The sequence below is a fragment of the Gobio gobio genome (assembly GCF_949357685.1).
Source record: "Gobio gobio genome assembly, chromosome: 4".
NCBI lineage: Eukaryota > Metazoa > Chordata > Actinopteri > Cypriniformes > Gobionidae > Gobio > Gobio gobio.
This window is the reverse complement of record NC_137100.1, coordinates 63,532,462-63,548,097: the sequence shown is the minus strand read 5'-3', so window position 1 is coordinate 63,548,097 and position 15,636 is coordinate 63,532,462. Positions and strand designations below refer to the sequence as shown.

Genomic DNA, 15,636 nt, shown 5'->3' with positions numbered 1-15,636 from the left:
GAACATTGACAAATCAGCATGTAAGATAAAAAAATGACCTTACAATGGAAGTACATGGAGTCAGGCATTAAAAAACACAAGGCTTTACTGTATGTGTTGCATGTGATTTGTGTGGCAGAATCTCTTACTGATTTGCTGTGTATATTTAATCTTTCAAATTTTGCACAATGCATGCAATTACACCTGAAACCTCAGGAATGACATGTGCATCAGAAACACACAACCAGAAGTCCATCCATCAAGTAAAGTAGTCCCACCTCAAAAATAAGTATTGAGATACTCGATCAAATTATAAAGAAAGGCCTGTGTACTTCCAAGTGCATTACTTTAACCACATTTTATGTATATATTTATTTATTGACAGCTACTGTTTAACATTAGTTTAACAATAGTTTAATTTCCACTTAGTGAAAATAGCACATTTTATTAGCAATAGCTGCTCTTTACACTTAGTTTAAATAGATACATTTGATAGATATTTGCACTTTGTGTAAAAAGACACAGGTTAATTCAAAACTATTTTTCTGTTGATGCATTAACCCGGCACATTCTTTTTAAACAAGACGTGCAGTGCTTTGGTAAAATGCGACAGGTTGATGTGGTACCTATAGAGATGCCGTTGGACACGGATGAGCTGTGAGGATTGATCCGGGCCGGACTCTGGGACTCTAAGAAGCTGTCGTCCAGCAGGTGACGGGGTTTCTCTGTGGGGAACGTCGCACTTTTACTCTCCACCACACCAAAATGCCACATCATCCTGCGAGAGAGAGCGAGAGAGAGAGAGAGAGAGAGAGAAAAGCATCATGAGGCATGAGGTCGAGCAACACTGTCTTAACCAGGCGGAAGTTTCCAGTGCGAGTTAAACTTGGCTGAGTAAAAGCAAAAGTGCTGTATATTTGATGTTTAGACTAGCGTTCAAGTTTGAGGTTAATGTTTTTGAAAGAAGTTCACCATGGCTGCATTTATTTGATCAAAAATACAGTAAAAACAGAGGGTAAGTTAATTACTTACCCTCATGTCATTCGACACCCGTCAGACCTCCGTTCATCTTCGGAACAGAAATGAAGATATTTTAGTTGAAATCTGATGGCTCTGAAAGGCCTCCATTGGCTCAATGGCACTTTACACTCTCAAGACCCTTAAAAGGTACTAAAGACGTCGTTACAAAGTCCATCTCACTACAGTGGTTCTACAATAACTTTATAAATCGGCGAGAATAGTTTTTGTGCGCAAAAAAACCCTTAATAACGACTTATATAGTGATGACGATTTCAAAATACGGCCTCATGAAGCTTCGAAGCGTTATGAATCAGTGAGCCGAATGATGATTCGGATCGCGTGTCAAACTGCTGAAATTTGGCGATTCAAACTGCTGATTCGACTCACTGATTCATAACGCTTCGAAGCTTCATGATGCCGTGTTTTGAAATCGTCAGCACTATATAAGTCGTTATTTAGGTTTTTTTTGCGCACAAAAACTATTCTCAGCCGATTCATAAAGTTATTGTAGAACCACTGTAGTGAGATGGACTTTGTAACGACGTCTTTAGTACCTTTTAAGGGTCTTGAGAGTGAACCGTGCATTGTGCCAATGGAGGCCTTTCTGAGCGATCAGATTTACACTAAAACATCTTCATTTGTGTTCTGAAGATGAACGGAGGTCTGACGGGTGTCGAACGACATGAGGGGAAGTAATTAATGACAGAATTTTCATTTTTGGGTGAACTAACCCTTTAAAATAACTCTTTTCCGTTGTAATGTATTTTAAAATGTAATTTATTTCTGTGATCAAGGCTGAATTTTCAGCATCATTACTCCAGTCTTCAGTGTCACATGATCCTTCAGAAATCATTCTATGATGACGATTTGCTGCTCAAGAAACATTTTCTTTTCTTCTTTATTATCAATGTTTTTTTCTTTATCATAAATGTTGAAAACAGTTGTGCAGCTTCATATTGTTGGAGAAACCGTGATCATTTTTTCAGGATTCTTTGATGAATATAATATGTATTAGAAATAGCATTTTTGTAACATTATTAATGTCTTTACTGTCGCTTTTAATACATTTTAATGCATGCTTCTCGAATAAAAGTATTAATTTCATGTCTAAAATCTAAATACAGTTTGAAAGGCCCTGTTTACACCTGGTATTAAAGGAACACTCCACTTTTTTTGAAAAAAAGGCTCATTTTCCAACTCCCCTCGAGTTAAACAGTTGAGTTTTATCGTTTTTGAATCCATTCAGCCGATCTCTGGGTCTGGCGGTAGCACTTTTAGCATAGCTTAGCATACATCATTGAATCTGATTAGACCGTTAGCATCACGCTCAAAAATGACCAAAGACTTTCTATATTTTTCCTATTTAAAACTTGACTCTTCTATAGTTACATTGTGTACTAAGACCAACGGAAAATGAAAAGTTGTGATTTTCTAGACCGATATGGCTAGGAACTATACTCTCATTCCTCATTAGGGGAAACTCTGTTTAACTCATTTGGACGATGCTAAATACAGGTTTAAAATAGGGTCTAAAACATTTTGAGCTTGTCTGCTTTTGACCACTTCCATAGGTAGTCAAAAACGCATTCGACCGGATTGCTTTCGTAGTGTAAATGCTCAATCTGATCGAACAGCCACAAAAGACCGTCTATACTCTCCCCCTACTGACCTAATGCGTAGACATTATGGGAAGCGCTCTTTAAAGACGGGATTTAAACTCTGTCAGCTGGAGACCCAAGTTTAGTTTGAAGACAAAAAACGTACCAAGCACAATGTTCTCTCACCATTCCTGATTTCTAACACACACTTGCTAAATTTTTCAACTAAATATCCAAATAAACCTAATTAGAAACTAAATTAACAATATAAACTAAATTACTGATCTAATTACTAATCTAATGCCCACATTGTCACTGTATGATAATTGAAATGAGCTAGATGACATCACCGTTTTCTCCGGAGTGGCTGTACGGCCGAAGAAAATTATGTTGCATTATTTTCCTGTTTAACACTGTAAAGCTGCTTTGAAACAATCTGCATTGTAAAAAGCGCTATATAAATAAAGTTGACTTGACTTGAGGCTGTTTTTCCGTGTTCATATGTAAATTGCATAAGCTTATTTCGTCCATTGAAGGGTTAGTTCACCCAAAAATGAAAATTCTGTCTTTAATGACTTACCCTCATGTCGTTCGACACCCGTAAGACCTCCGTTCATCTTCAGAACACAAATGAAGATATTTTAGTTGAAATCTGATGGCTCTGAAAGGCCTCCATTGGCACAATGGCACTTTACACTCTCAAGACCCTTAAAAGGTACTAAAGACGTCGTTACAAAGTCCATCTCACTACAGTGGTTCTAAAATAACTTTATAAATCGGCGAGAATAGTTTTTGTGCGCAAAAAAACCCTAAATAACGACTTATATAGTGATGACGATGTCAAAACACGGCCTCATGAAGCTTCGAAGCGTTATGAATCAGTGAGTCGAATCAGTGGTTTGAATCGCCAAATTTCAGCAGTTTGGTGGTTTGACGCGCGATCCGAATCATGATTCGACTCACTGATTCATAACGCTTCGAAGCTTCATGATGCCTTGTTTTGAAATCGTCATCACTATATAAGTCGTTATTTAGGGTTTTTTTGCGCACAAAAACTATTCTTGCCGATTTATAAAGTTATTGTAGAACCACTGTAGTGAGATGGACTTTGTAACGACGTCTTTAGTGCCTTTTAAGGGTCTTGAGAGTGTAAAGTGCATTGTGCCAATGGAGGCCTTTCAGAGCCATCAGATTTCAACTAAAATATCTTCATTTGTGTCTGAAGATGAACGGAGGTCTGACGGGTGTCGAACGACATGAGGGTAAGTAATTAATGACAGAATTTTCATTTTTGGGTGAACTAACCCTTTAAATCGAAAGATCTGAAAAAGCCCATACATTTACCTGCCCTTAGACCCTCCCCTTGAAGAAATCAGGACAGAAGAGGTTGAAAGTGGACAAAAGAGATGGATTTAAACACCAGGTGGAAACGGGAACGTGTCTCCTTCGTCTACTTGTGATCCGATCGACCAAAACACATTTTAATACCAGGTGTAAACAGGGCCTAAGTGTGTGTGTATACGTAAGAAGAGACGAAACGCACGCATTGCCGAGGCTGTGGCTCTTTCTGTGGCGTGAGGGCGGTGGGGTGGCAATATGGACCCCCACGGTGGCATCAGGGCAAGTGGGCCGTCGATTATACCTCACCAAGAATGGCACCTCAGACGGACCTGGAGGAGAAGAGGAGAAAGAGAAAAGAAGAATGAGCATCACACTCGATGAAACAAAATGAAAGAAAACACCTGGAGACTCGGTCATCGGTGCTCTGCTTTAGCAATCAAAACCACAACATAAATGTTAACATTCTCTGGGCCTCTTGAGGGAGACAGATTCAACGCTGCCATGATTATTCAGTCCTGAGAGAGGAAAACAGAGAGGATCTCCAGAGTAACGGTGAGTCAGTGATGCTGATTTTGTTCTACAATGAAAAGTAGCTCTAAAACTAGAACCAGTGTTATTTTAGTATTATTTATATAGTATTTATTAATATTTTGAATTAGCTTTTAGGTACCACTTTACAATAATAAGGGCTCATTTGTTAACATCAGAAAATGCACTAACATGAACTAAGGATGAACATTACATTGGTAACACTTTACAATAAGGTTGTATTAGTTAACATTAGTTAATGCATTAGTTAACATGAACTCTGTTCAGCATTAGTTCATCTTAACGTTAATAAAAATCCAGCTGTTCATGGTTTGTTCATGTTAGTTCACAGTGCATTAACTGATGTTAACAAGATATTAATAATGCATTAGTAAATGTTTAAATTAACATTAACAAAGATAAATAAATGCTTTATAAGTGCAGTTCATTATTAGTTCATGTTAACTAATGAACCTTATAGTAAAGTGTTACCGTTACATTTTTACAGCATTTTTTTAACATTTGTAGTCGTAAGTTAATAAAAATGTTCATATTCATGTTAGTTTACAGTGCACTTATCTTTTGATCCTAAAATGTATTAGTAAATGTCGATAAAGATTAATAAATGCTGTAGAAGCATTGCTAATTGTAAGTTCATGTTAGCTAATGTTAACAAATAAAACCTTATTGTAAAATATTGCTTTTATTTTTTATATTTTTAGTTTTCATTTTAATTTGAGTTTATTTAATCATTTTTTGTGTGCTTTTAAAAAATATTTCTATTTAGCTTTATTGATATTTCAGTTTTGTTTCAGCAATTTTACTTCAACTATTTCAGCTATTTATCAAGGTAACGTTTCTAAGTTTTTCATCTTTCAATTAAAAGTTTTTTCGAAAAAAACATTTTTCATAGCTTTCTTTTGGAAAACAGTTAGGAAACAATCATTAGCGATGCAAAAGATTTCTCTCTTACAGCTGCTCAAAATTAGCAGTATTATACGATTATTTTGGCGATTAAACGAGTAATTTGATAAAAAAAAAATTCTTGCCAATAAAAATAGACTTAAGTTAAGCCTTTAAAATTACTTAAATACATATACAATAATGAGACAGTAAAATTGGGTTCAAATAAAGAGGCAAAAGCAAGTAATCATAAGGTTTTATAGAACAACAAAACTGTTCAAATAAATTGCAATCAAGGATTTTTTTTAAATAATCGAGGAATCATGACAGCCCATGATGAGTAACTTCTTCCAAGTTACCACCCAAATCACTACTTAACAACGCTAATGGTGAAAAAACATGTACAGCAGACTTAAGTTCAAAATACTTCCATTTATGCACTTAGCAGTTGCTTTTTCTAAAATAGAGGAGAATGAATATGTTCAAATGTTTATTTTTTACTTTTTAAAGGGATATTGGAGAGCGGGGCACAACTTAACGCTTTCTAACTGTCTCAGTTTATGTAAATCCACTTGGGGTTCAGAGTTTTTATTTTTTCCCACATTAATTTCCCACATGTCTAGTACAATTATGTGGTTTTGTTTCATTAATACAGTGTATACTTTTTTCTTGATTTACCCCGAAAGAATGGAAGTGAAATGTGACAACATGCCCCATAGGTGAGGTACATTGTAACATAACCAAATGACAGCTTAAAATGTTACCTGATATAATCAAAAAAATATCCAGGACTAACTAAAATATTTGGTCAATAAAAAAAAAAAACTATTAACTTGTGAAAATAAAATAATGGCATTTTTTAATCATTTCAAATATTAAAAAATTTGAGTTTGACAAAAAACACATCGCTAAATACAGCTATACAAGCATAGTTCAAAACATCATAATAATGAATCATTTCTGAACATTGACTCCCAGTCATTATTCACCTTTTTCTCATGGTTTCTCAATAGAATTCATAAAAGTATAGAATATAATAGCACAGCTCTAATAGGGGCTCAGTGTGACAACATGCCCCGCCTGCACAACTGGGATTTAACCCCCCGGCTCGTGTCTTCTGTTAAATAACAGATATAAGATTAAAATAATATCAGATTTGTCTTATTTTAAATAAACACAAAAAACAGAGATGAAGAAATTCACTTTTGCTATGGTTAAATAAACGTTCAGCGATATCTTCCAAAGATATAGTTTTTTTATTTTGGCGCAATTTTTTCTCTAAATAATGTTGATATGGCAACTAGTAAATACACTTTCGTCATCCTGGCATGAGAGTTTTAAACCATGTGTGTTACAACTTACCCAGCGTTAGGTTGTGCCCCGCGCTCCCCTAGTTCATCCAAAAATGTTGTAATGAACCTGTATGACTTTCTTTCAAAATATCTTGTGTTTGACAGAAGGAGGAAAGAAAGTCATAGTTTGGAACCACATTATGGGAGAGCAAATGTTTGGGTGAACAATTTCTTTAAACTTCATTATCTCATCACATGAAACGATCAAAACAGGCGATCAGAGTCTCAGACTGAAGGGCTCATAATAGCCAAGTTTTCCACAGTGGACAAAAAAGGGAAAGTGGAAACAATGTAAGACAGCATGCTGAGACACTTGCACAACATAAGACACATTTAATGGACAGAATTAATGGAGCGACTGGAGCCTTAAACGGTGATCAGCCTCTTACAGTCTGGGTCAGACGAATACTTTACACCATGTTTTTAACATGCAAATACCTAAACACCACAGTGGGGTATTCAGGAAATGATCTTCACCTGGTTCTTATTAAAACCTCCATTAATGAGTCTGACTACCAGCTCATATATACAGTATATAGGCCTTGTCCTTGTTTGAAAACACGTATTTTTCTCTCCATTTTGGCCTTCTGTACACACCGAGACACCATTTCTGTCAACAAAGACAGAGCTTTTTGAAGTTGCTCTCCGAATAAATGTGAAAACACCATTTTCATGTTGTTGTGTGGACTGTATTTGAAAATATGAAAACGGCATTGAAGTGCCTGCTCTTTAGTGATGCTAAAGAGAAATGTTCCTTTGTAGATTGTAAAATGTAATTAGTTGAGTTTACTTGAGTACACCGATTGCCTTAAATTTATCAAGTAAATTAGCTCATAATTTTTGAGTTGATAAAACTTGCTACCAATTAGTAGAGCTAACTAGAGGTTACTTGGAAAACTTTAGTACTGGTAACTCAATTTTACAAGTTGAGTACTTAGTTCAGTCAACGTAAAGATTTAAGTACATCAAAAATACTTTTGTTCACATTACATTAGACAAAAATGTGGAAACTGATTGCCTAAAATTTCTCAAGAATGTTTTACTCAAAGTTGTAAGTTGTTAATACAAAGACCTAAAAAGATTGTTGGAACAACGATCACTGTAAATTATCGTGATTTTAATGGTAAAAGACTGTAAAAATGCTAAGGTTAAAAACAGTTAACTGGTTAACGTAAAGTGTCCATACTATCTGGACACATGTCTTTTTAATGCAATCAAACACTGTATTTGAAAGCAAAATTAATTGTATTAACTTGCAAATAAAAAGGCCTCTTAAGACTGTGAAGAAGGTTAAAATAAGTTTCTTGAAACATCTTAAGAACACCAATGTCTCTTTCACATTGACTTTCCACTTGTTTTTAAATAATACTATCTCTAGGAACAAGATGTATTAAAAAAAAAAAAAATTATTAAATATACAACATTTTTTGTATTAAATACATTTAAGTAAATTAAATGAATAATAATAAAAAAACAGATATATAAAATTGCCTTTATACATAATTTAAATTTGGCAGACCTTGCCTTATAATTATTTGATTTTAATGACATAGCCAGCATCTTTTTAGAGTTTATTTAAATTTCAATACAAAATATAATACAACTGTGATTGATGCATTTGATAAGAATAATGATTATTCAGAATATTCCATAGGAGATAATAATGACCTTTAGATTTCCACATATGTATAGAATGTGTTATCGTGTTTTCGTTTTCTAGACATTTTCCTTTAAATACCACATCTTTCACTTAAAAATTATATAATGTCAATATTGCCTAGTTTGCCTATCCCTAGCCCTCTATGGTACACAATATTATTTCTATGAGGAAAAATTTATTTGTGGTGTTTTTCCTGCTTAAAATTGGATACTATAGCAATAGCAATAACAATTTTCATAATTTTTAAAAAACAATATTTTTTTAGTTTGTTGCCTCAAGGCAACATTGTACCACAAAGGACAAATGTAAACTTTTTTCATGTACATTTTCATGTAGAATATATATGAAAAACATCAATTTCATTAACCAGACACCTGAACAAAACATATTTATCCAGTTTTTAATGTATTACACATTTTATATTTAATAAAAAGTTCAAATTCAGCTGTTGCTCTCAGGCATCATTGTACCATTGTGGAAAACTAGTATTACCAAACAATCATATCAAGTTATCATATTCATCTTCATCCTCATCTCCATCTTCGATCTCACCCTCACTCTCTCCCTGCCGGATTGTCATCAACTGCAGTTTTGTTTTATACTTTTGTATATAAGTGCTATAGAACATGTGCAGATCATAATATGTGTAGTTATAGTATGTGAGTTACTTCTTATAAGTGCATTACAAAATCATGCAAAAATGTAAATATATTTAGAGAATTCTAACTCTTTTCCGTACAAATATAATATATTTGTATCCAACCCAGTATGTCTGGTATGACCTTATGCGATTCCATTATGGTAATGTTGCCTTGAGGCAAAACACAGTTTTTTGTTATTTAAACTTAAAACATTTGAGTATACTGTATATACTGTAAAGTTCTTGAAAATACTTCTTTACTTATCAGTGAAGGTGAGTCATATTTTTTGTGGGTTATTAACTGGACAGAAATGAGTGAAAATTTCACTTTTCATTGGAGAAAATATGGAGCCATGTGATGAAACGGGACACAAAATGGACCCCTGTGGGTCATGTGACAAAATTGGCGTTTCATTTTATTAAAAATAAACTAAACTAGAAATGACCTTGAGTTTATTACTAATACATTTTAGAAGTTGTTTTTCTAAATATATTTGTCTGGAGTCAACTGTACCTGCTGACTCCAAATCTCTCTTCATGTCCTATTGAAAGTGAATTAGATGGTAGACATATGCTTTGAGTTTAGCATAACCTGTTAGCGATCAATCTCGCCCGTTCTGTACAAGCTGATTCATGCGTTTTGCCTCATATGTTCCAGTGTGGGGGTCAAATATAACTCATGTAGCAGCATGTGTTTCTTTTGTTTTTGCTATTAAAAGAGAGATTTAGGCGACTTTAGAGCATTGTATATCTCTGTTTTTCTATTTATGTTGTGGATATTGATGTCCACAGGATAGATTAACATCTTGTAGCTTGGTTTAAAGGAATAGCTCAACCAGAAATTTGCTGTATAGGTTTTAAACTAAGCTACTTTTTTTTTCCAGGGAAGAAAGTCTTTTGGGTAACCATTTCTTTGCCCTGTACAAAACTATACACTACCATTCAAAAGCTTGGGGTTTGATCAACAAGTCTGCAATTATTCGATTAAATATTCAGTAAAAATCAGTAACATTGTGAAATATTACAGTTTAAAATAAGTTTTCTATTTGAATATGTGTTAAAATGTAATTTATTCCTGTGAACAAAGCTGAATTTTCAGCATCATTACTCCAGTCTTCAGTGTCACATGATCCTTCAGAAATCATTCTAATATGATGATTTACTGCTCAAGAAACATTTATAATTATTATCAATGTTGAAAACAGTTGTTCAGCTTCATATATGCATCCTTTACTGAATAAACATATTCATTGAACCCACAATTGAACGGTCTAGTGCACACACACACAAAACTAAAATGACGACAGGGAAAGCACAATGTGCAAAGCTAAGAATAACATCCAAAGCAGTGAGACATTTCTGCCTCCGCTCTGTCTGTGATTAAGACCTGCCGTTACGAACATGAATGTAACCGGCTGCTTCCAGCTATTAACAGTTTGGCAGTGATGTATTTGATAAATATTGTGCATCTGTGTTCTGTGAGTGACACAGAGTGTTAGTTATGCTCATGCACACCCTGTACTTTCCCATGTAAAAAACACATCTATGAGATCTTTTATAAAAGTTTTTTTTTTTTACTTTTTAAACTTTTATAAACTTCATCAGTTTGATGACACATGTTGTGCAAATACTCACAATGCAACCAAATAGAGAAAAAGCAAAAAGCACAGATCACAACGGAAAAGGGGAACCCAACAAGTGACGAACCTGGCTGGGACCGCATATTGTTCAATGTCTACTCGTCAGTGGTGTTGTCAATGACCTGGAAAGGTGAGTTTCTTGTTTATTTAAACATCCGGATCTCACAAGCGCTGTGAGTTTTTACAGTGTTTCTGTATTGTTTGTGTTGTGAGTATTTGCAGTGTTTCTGTTTTTGGTTGTGTTGTGAGTATTTGCAGTGTTTCTGTATTTGGTTGTGTTGTGAGTATTTGCAGTGTTTCTGTATTTGGTTGTGTTGTGAGTATTTGCAGTGTTTCTGTTTTTGGTTGTGTTGTGAGTATTTGCAGTGTTTCTGTTTTTGGTTGTGTTGTGTTGTGAGTATTTGCAGTGTTTCTGTATTTGGTTGTGTTGTGAGTATGTGCAGTGTTTCTGTTTTTGGTTGTGTTGTGAGTATTTGCAGTGTTTCTGTTTTTGGTTGTGTTGTGAGTATTTGCAGTGTTTCTGTATTTGAATGCGTTGTGAGTATTTGCAGTGTTTCTGTATTGTTTGTGTTGTGAGTATTTGCAGTGTTTCTGTATTTGGTTGCGTTGTGAGTATTTGCAGTGTTTCTGTATTTGGCTGCATTGTGAGTATTTGCAGTGTTTCTGTATTTGGTTGCGTTGTGAGTATTTGCAGTGTTTCTGTATTTGGTTGCGTTGTGAGTATTTGCAGTGTTTCTGTATTTGGCTGCATTGTGAGTATTTGCAGTGTTTCTGTATTTGGTTGCGAGTATTTGTAGTGTTTCTGTATTTGGTTGTGTTGTGAGTATTTGCAGAGTTTCTGTTTTTGGTTGTGTTGTGAGTATTTGCAGAGTTTCTGTATTTGGTTGTGTTGTGAGTATTTGCAGAGTTTCTGTTTTTGGTTGTGTTGTGAGTATTTGCAGAGTTTCTGTATTTGGTTGTGTTGTGAGTATTTGCAGTGTTTCTGTTTTTGGTTGTGTTGTGAGTATTTGCAGTGTTTCTGTATTTGGTTGTGTTGTGTGAGTATTTGCAGAGTGTCTGTATTTGGTTGCGTTGTGAGTATTTGCAGTGTTTGTGTATTTGAATGCGTTGTGAGTATTTGCAGTGTTTGTGTATTTGAATGCGTTGTGAGTATTTGCAGTGTTTCTGTATTTGGCTGCATTGTGAGTATTTGCAGTGTTTCTGTTTCTGTTTTTGGTTGTGTTGTGAGTATATGCAGTGTTTCTGTATTTGGCTGTGTTGTGAGTATTTGCAGTGTTTCTGTATTTGGTTGTGAGTATTTGTAGTGTTTCTGTATTTGGTTGTGTTGTGAGTATTTGCAGAGTTTCTGTTTTTGGTTGTGTTGTGAGTATTTGCAGTGTTTCTGTATTTGGTTGTGTTGTGAGTATTTGCAGTGGTTCTGTTTTTGGTTGTGTTGTGAGTATTTGCAGAGTTTCTGTATTTGGTTGTGTTGTGAGTATTTGCAGTGTTTCTGTTTTTGGTTGTGTTGTGAGTATTTGCAGTGTTTCTGTATTTGGTTGTGTTTTGTGAGTATTTGCAGAGTTTCTGTATTTGGTTGTGTTGTGAGTATTTGCAGTGTTTCTGTTTTTGGTTGTGTTGTGAGTATTTGCAGTGTTTCTGTATTTGGTTGTGTTGTGTGAGTATTTGCCGAGTGTCTGTATTTGGTTGTGTTGTGAGTATTTGCAGTGTTTCTGTATTTGGTTGTGTTGTGAGTATTTGCAGAGTTTCTGTTTTTGGTTGTGTTGTGAGTATTTGCAGTGTTTCTGTTTTTGGTTGTGTTGTGAGTATTTGCAGTGTTTCTGTTTTTGGTTGTGTTGTGAGTATTTGCAGTGTTTCTGTATTTGGTTGTGTTGTGAGTATGTGCAGTGTTTCTGTTTTTGGTTGTGTTGTGAGTATTTGCAGTGTTTCTGTTTTTGGTTGTGTTGTGAGTATTTGCAGTGTTTCTGTATTTGAATGCGTTGTGAGTATTTGCAGTGTTTCTGTATTGTTTGTGTTGTGAGTATTTGCAGTGTTTCTGTATTTGGTTGCGTTGTGAGTATTTGCAGTGTTTCTGTATTTGGCTGCATTGTGAGTATTTGCAGTGTTTCTGTATTTGGTTGCGTTGTGAGTATTTGCAGTGTTTCTGTATTTGGTTGCGTTGTGAGTATTTGCAGTGTTTCTGTATTTGGCTGCATTGTGAGTATTTGCAGTGTTTCTGTATTTGGTTGCGAGTATTTGTAGTGTTTCTGTATTTGGTTGTGTTGTGAGTATTTGCAGAGTTTCTGTTTTTGGTTGTGTTGTGAGTATTTGCAGAGTTTCTGTATTTGGTTGTGTTGTGAGTATTTGCAGAGTTTCTGTTTTTGGTTGTGTTGTGAGTATTTGCAGAGTTTCTGTTTTTGGTTGTGTTGTGAGTATTTGCAGTGTTTCTGTATTTGGTTGTGTTGTGTGAGTATTTGCAGAGTGTCTGTATTTGGTTGTGTTGTGAGTAGTTGCAGTGTTTCTGTATTTGGTTGTGTTGTGAGTATTTGCAGAGTTTCTGTTTTTGGTTGTGTTGTGAGTATTTGCAGTGTTTCTGTTTTTGGTTGTGTTGTGAGTATTTGCAGTGTTTCTGTTTTTGGTTGTGTTGTGAGTATTTGCAGTGTTTCTGTATTTGGTTGTGTTGTGAGTATGTGCAGTGTTTCTGTTTTTGTTTGTGTTGTGAGTATTTGCAGTGTTTCTGTTTTTGGTTGTGTTGTGAGTATTTGCAGTGTTTCTGTATTTGAATGCGTTGTGAGTATTTGCAGTGTTTCTGTATTGTTTGTGTTGTGAGTATTTGCAGTGTTTCTGTATTTGGTTGCGTTGTGAGTATTTGCAGTGTTTCTGTATTTGGCTGCATTGTGAGTATTTGCAGTGTTTCTGTATTTGGTTGCGTTGTGAGTATTTGCAGTGTTTCTGTATTTGGTTGCGTTGTGAGTATTTGCAGTGTTTCTGTATTTGGCTGCATTGTGAGTATTTGCAGTGTTTCTGTATTTGGTTGCGAGTATTTGTAGTGTTTCTGTATTTGGTTGTGTTGTGAGTATTTGCAGAGTTTCTGTTTTTGGTTGTGTTGTGAGTATTTGCAGAGTTTCTGTATTTGGTTGTGTTGTGAGTATTTGCAGAGTTTCTGTTTTTGGTTGTGTTGTGAGTATTTGCAGAGTTTCTGTATTTGGTTGTGTTGTGAGTATTTGCAGTGTTTCTGTTTTTGGTTGTGTTGTGAGTATTTGCAGTGTTTCTGTATTTGGTTGTGTTGTGTGAGTATTTGCAGAGTGTCTGTATTTGGTTGCGTTGTGAGTATTTGCAGTGTTTGTGTATTTGAATGCGTTGTGAGTATTTGCAGTGTTTGTGTATTTGAATGCGTTGTGAGTATTTGCAGTGTTTCTGTATTTGGCTGCATTGTGAGTATTTGCAGAGTTTCTGTTTTTGGTTGTGTTGTGAGTATTTGCAGTGTTTCTGTTTTTGGTTGTGTTGTGAGTATTTGCAGTGTTTCTGGTTGTGTTGTGAGTATTTGCAGTGTTTCTGTATTTGGTTGTGTTGTGAGTATGTGCAGTGTTTCTGTTTTTGGTTGTGTTGTGAGTATTTGCAGTGTTTCTGTTTTTGGTTGTGTTGTGAGTATTTGCAGTGTTTCTGTATTTGAATGCGTTGTGAGTATTTGCAGTGTTTCTGTATTGTTTGTGTTGTGAGTATTTGCAGTGTTTCTGTATTTGGTTGCGTTGTGAGTATTTGCAGTGTTTCTGTATTTGGCTGCATTGTGAGTATTTGCAGTGTTTCTGTATTTGGTTGCGTTGTGAGTATTTGCAGTGTTTCTGTATTTGGTTGCGTTGTGAGTATTTGCAGTGTTTCTGTATTTGGCTGCATTGTGAGTATTTGCAGTGTTTCTGTATTTGGTTGCGAGTATTTGTAGTGTTTCTGTATTTGGTTGTGTTGTGAGTATTTGCAGAGTTTCTGTTTTTGGTTGTGTTGTGAGTATTTGCAGAGTTTCTGTATTTGGTTGTGTTGTGAGTATTTGCAGAGTTTCTGTTTTTGGTTGTGTTGTGAGTATTTGCAGAGTTTCTGTATTTGGTTGTGTTGTGAGTATTTGCAGTGTTTCTGTTTTTGGTTGTGTTGTGAGTATTTGCAGTGTTTCTGTATTTGGTTGTGTTGTGTGAGTATTTGCAGAGTGTCTGTATTTGGTTGCGTTGTGAGTATTTGCAGTGTTTGTGTATTTGAATGCGTTGTGAGTATTTGCAGTGTTTGTGTATTTGAATGCGTTGTGAGTATTTGCAGTGTTTCTGTATTTGGCTGCATTGTGAGTATTTGCAGTGTTTCTGTTTTTGGTTGTGTTGTGAGTATATGCAGTGTTTCTGTATTTGGCTGTGTTGTGAGTATTTGCAGTGTTTCTGTATTTGGTTGTGAGTATTTGTAGTGTTTCTGTATTTGGTTGTGTTGTGAGTATTTGCAGAGTTTCTGTTTTTGGTTGTGTTGTGAGTATTTGCAGTGTTTCTGTATTTGGTTGTGTTGTGAGTATTTGCAGTGGTTCTGTTTTTGGTTGTGTTGTGAGTATTTGCAGAGTTTCTGTATTTGGTTGTGTTGTGAGTATTTGCAGTGTTTCTGTTTTTGGTTGTGTTGTGAGTATTTGCAGTGTTTCTGTATTTGGTTGTTTTTTGTGAGTATTTGCAGAGTTTCTGTATTTGGTTGTGTTGTGAGTATTTGCAGTGTTTCTGTTTTTGGTTGTGTTGTGAGTATTTGCAGTGTTTCTGTATTTGGTTGTGTTGTGTGAGTATTTGCAGAGTGTCTGTATTTGGTTGTGTTGTGAGTATTTGCAGTGTTTCTGTATTTGGTTGTGTTGTGAGTATTTGCAGAGTTTCTGTTTTTGGTTGTGTTGTGAGTATTTGCAGTGTTTCTGTATTTGGTTGTGTTGTGAGTATTAGCAGTGTTTCTGTTTTTGGTTGTGTTGTGAGTATTTGCAGTGTTTCTGTATTTG

The 15,636-nt window shown here is 35.2% G+C and overlaps 1 protein-coding gene across 2 annotated transcripts in view; it reads right to left on the bottom strand.

Moving 5' to 3' along the window:
* LOC307125795 (ras-specific guanine nucleotide-releasing factor RalGPS1) overlaps nucleotides 1-15,636 on the bottom strand; it is a 269,981-nt gene that overhangs the window by 19,502 nt on the left and 234,843 nt on the right. For both annotated transcript variants that reach the window (XM_079815915.1, XM_079815914.1), the window contains exons 12-13: nucleotides 4,141-4,267; nucleotides 606-757 (exon numbers count right to left, since the gene is read on the bottom strand). In XM_079815915.1, coding sequence (XP_079672041.1) covers nucleotides 606-757; nucleotides 4,141-4,267 — 279 coding nt within the window. The remainder of the gene's footprint in view (nucleotides 1-605; nucleotides 758-4,140; nucleotides 4,268-15,636) is intronic.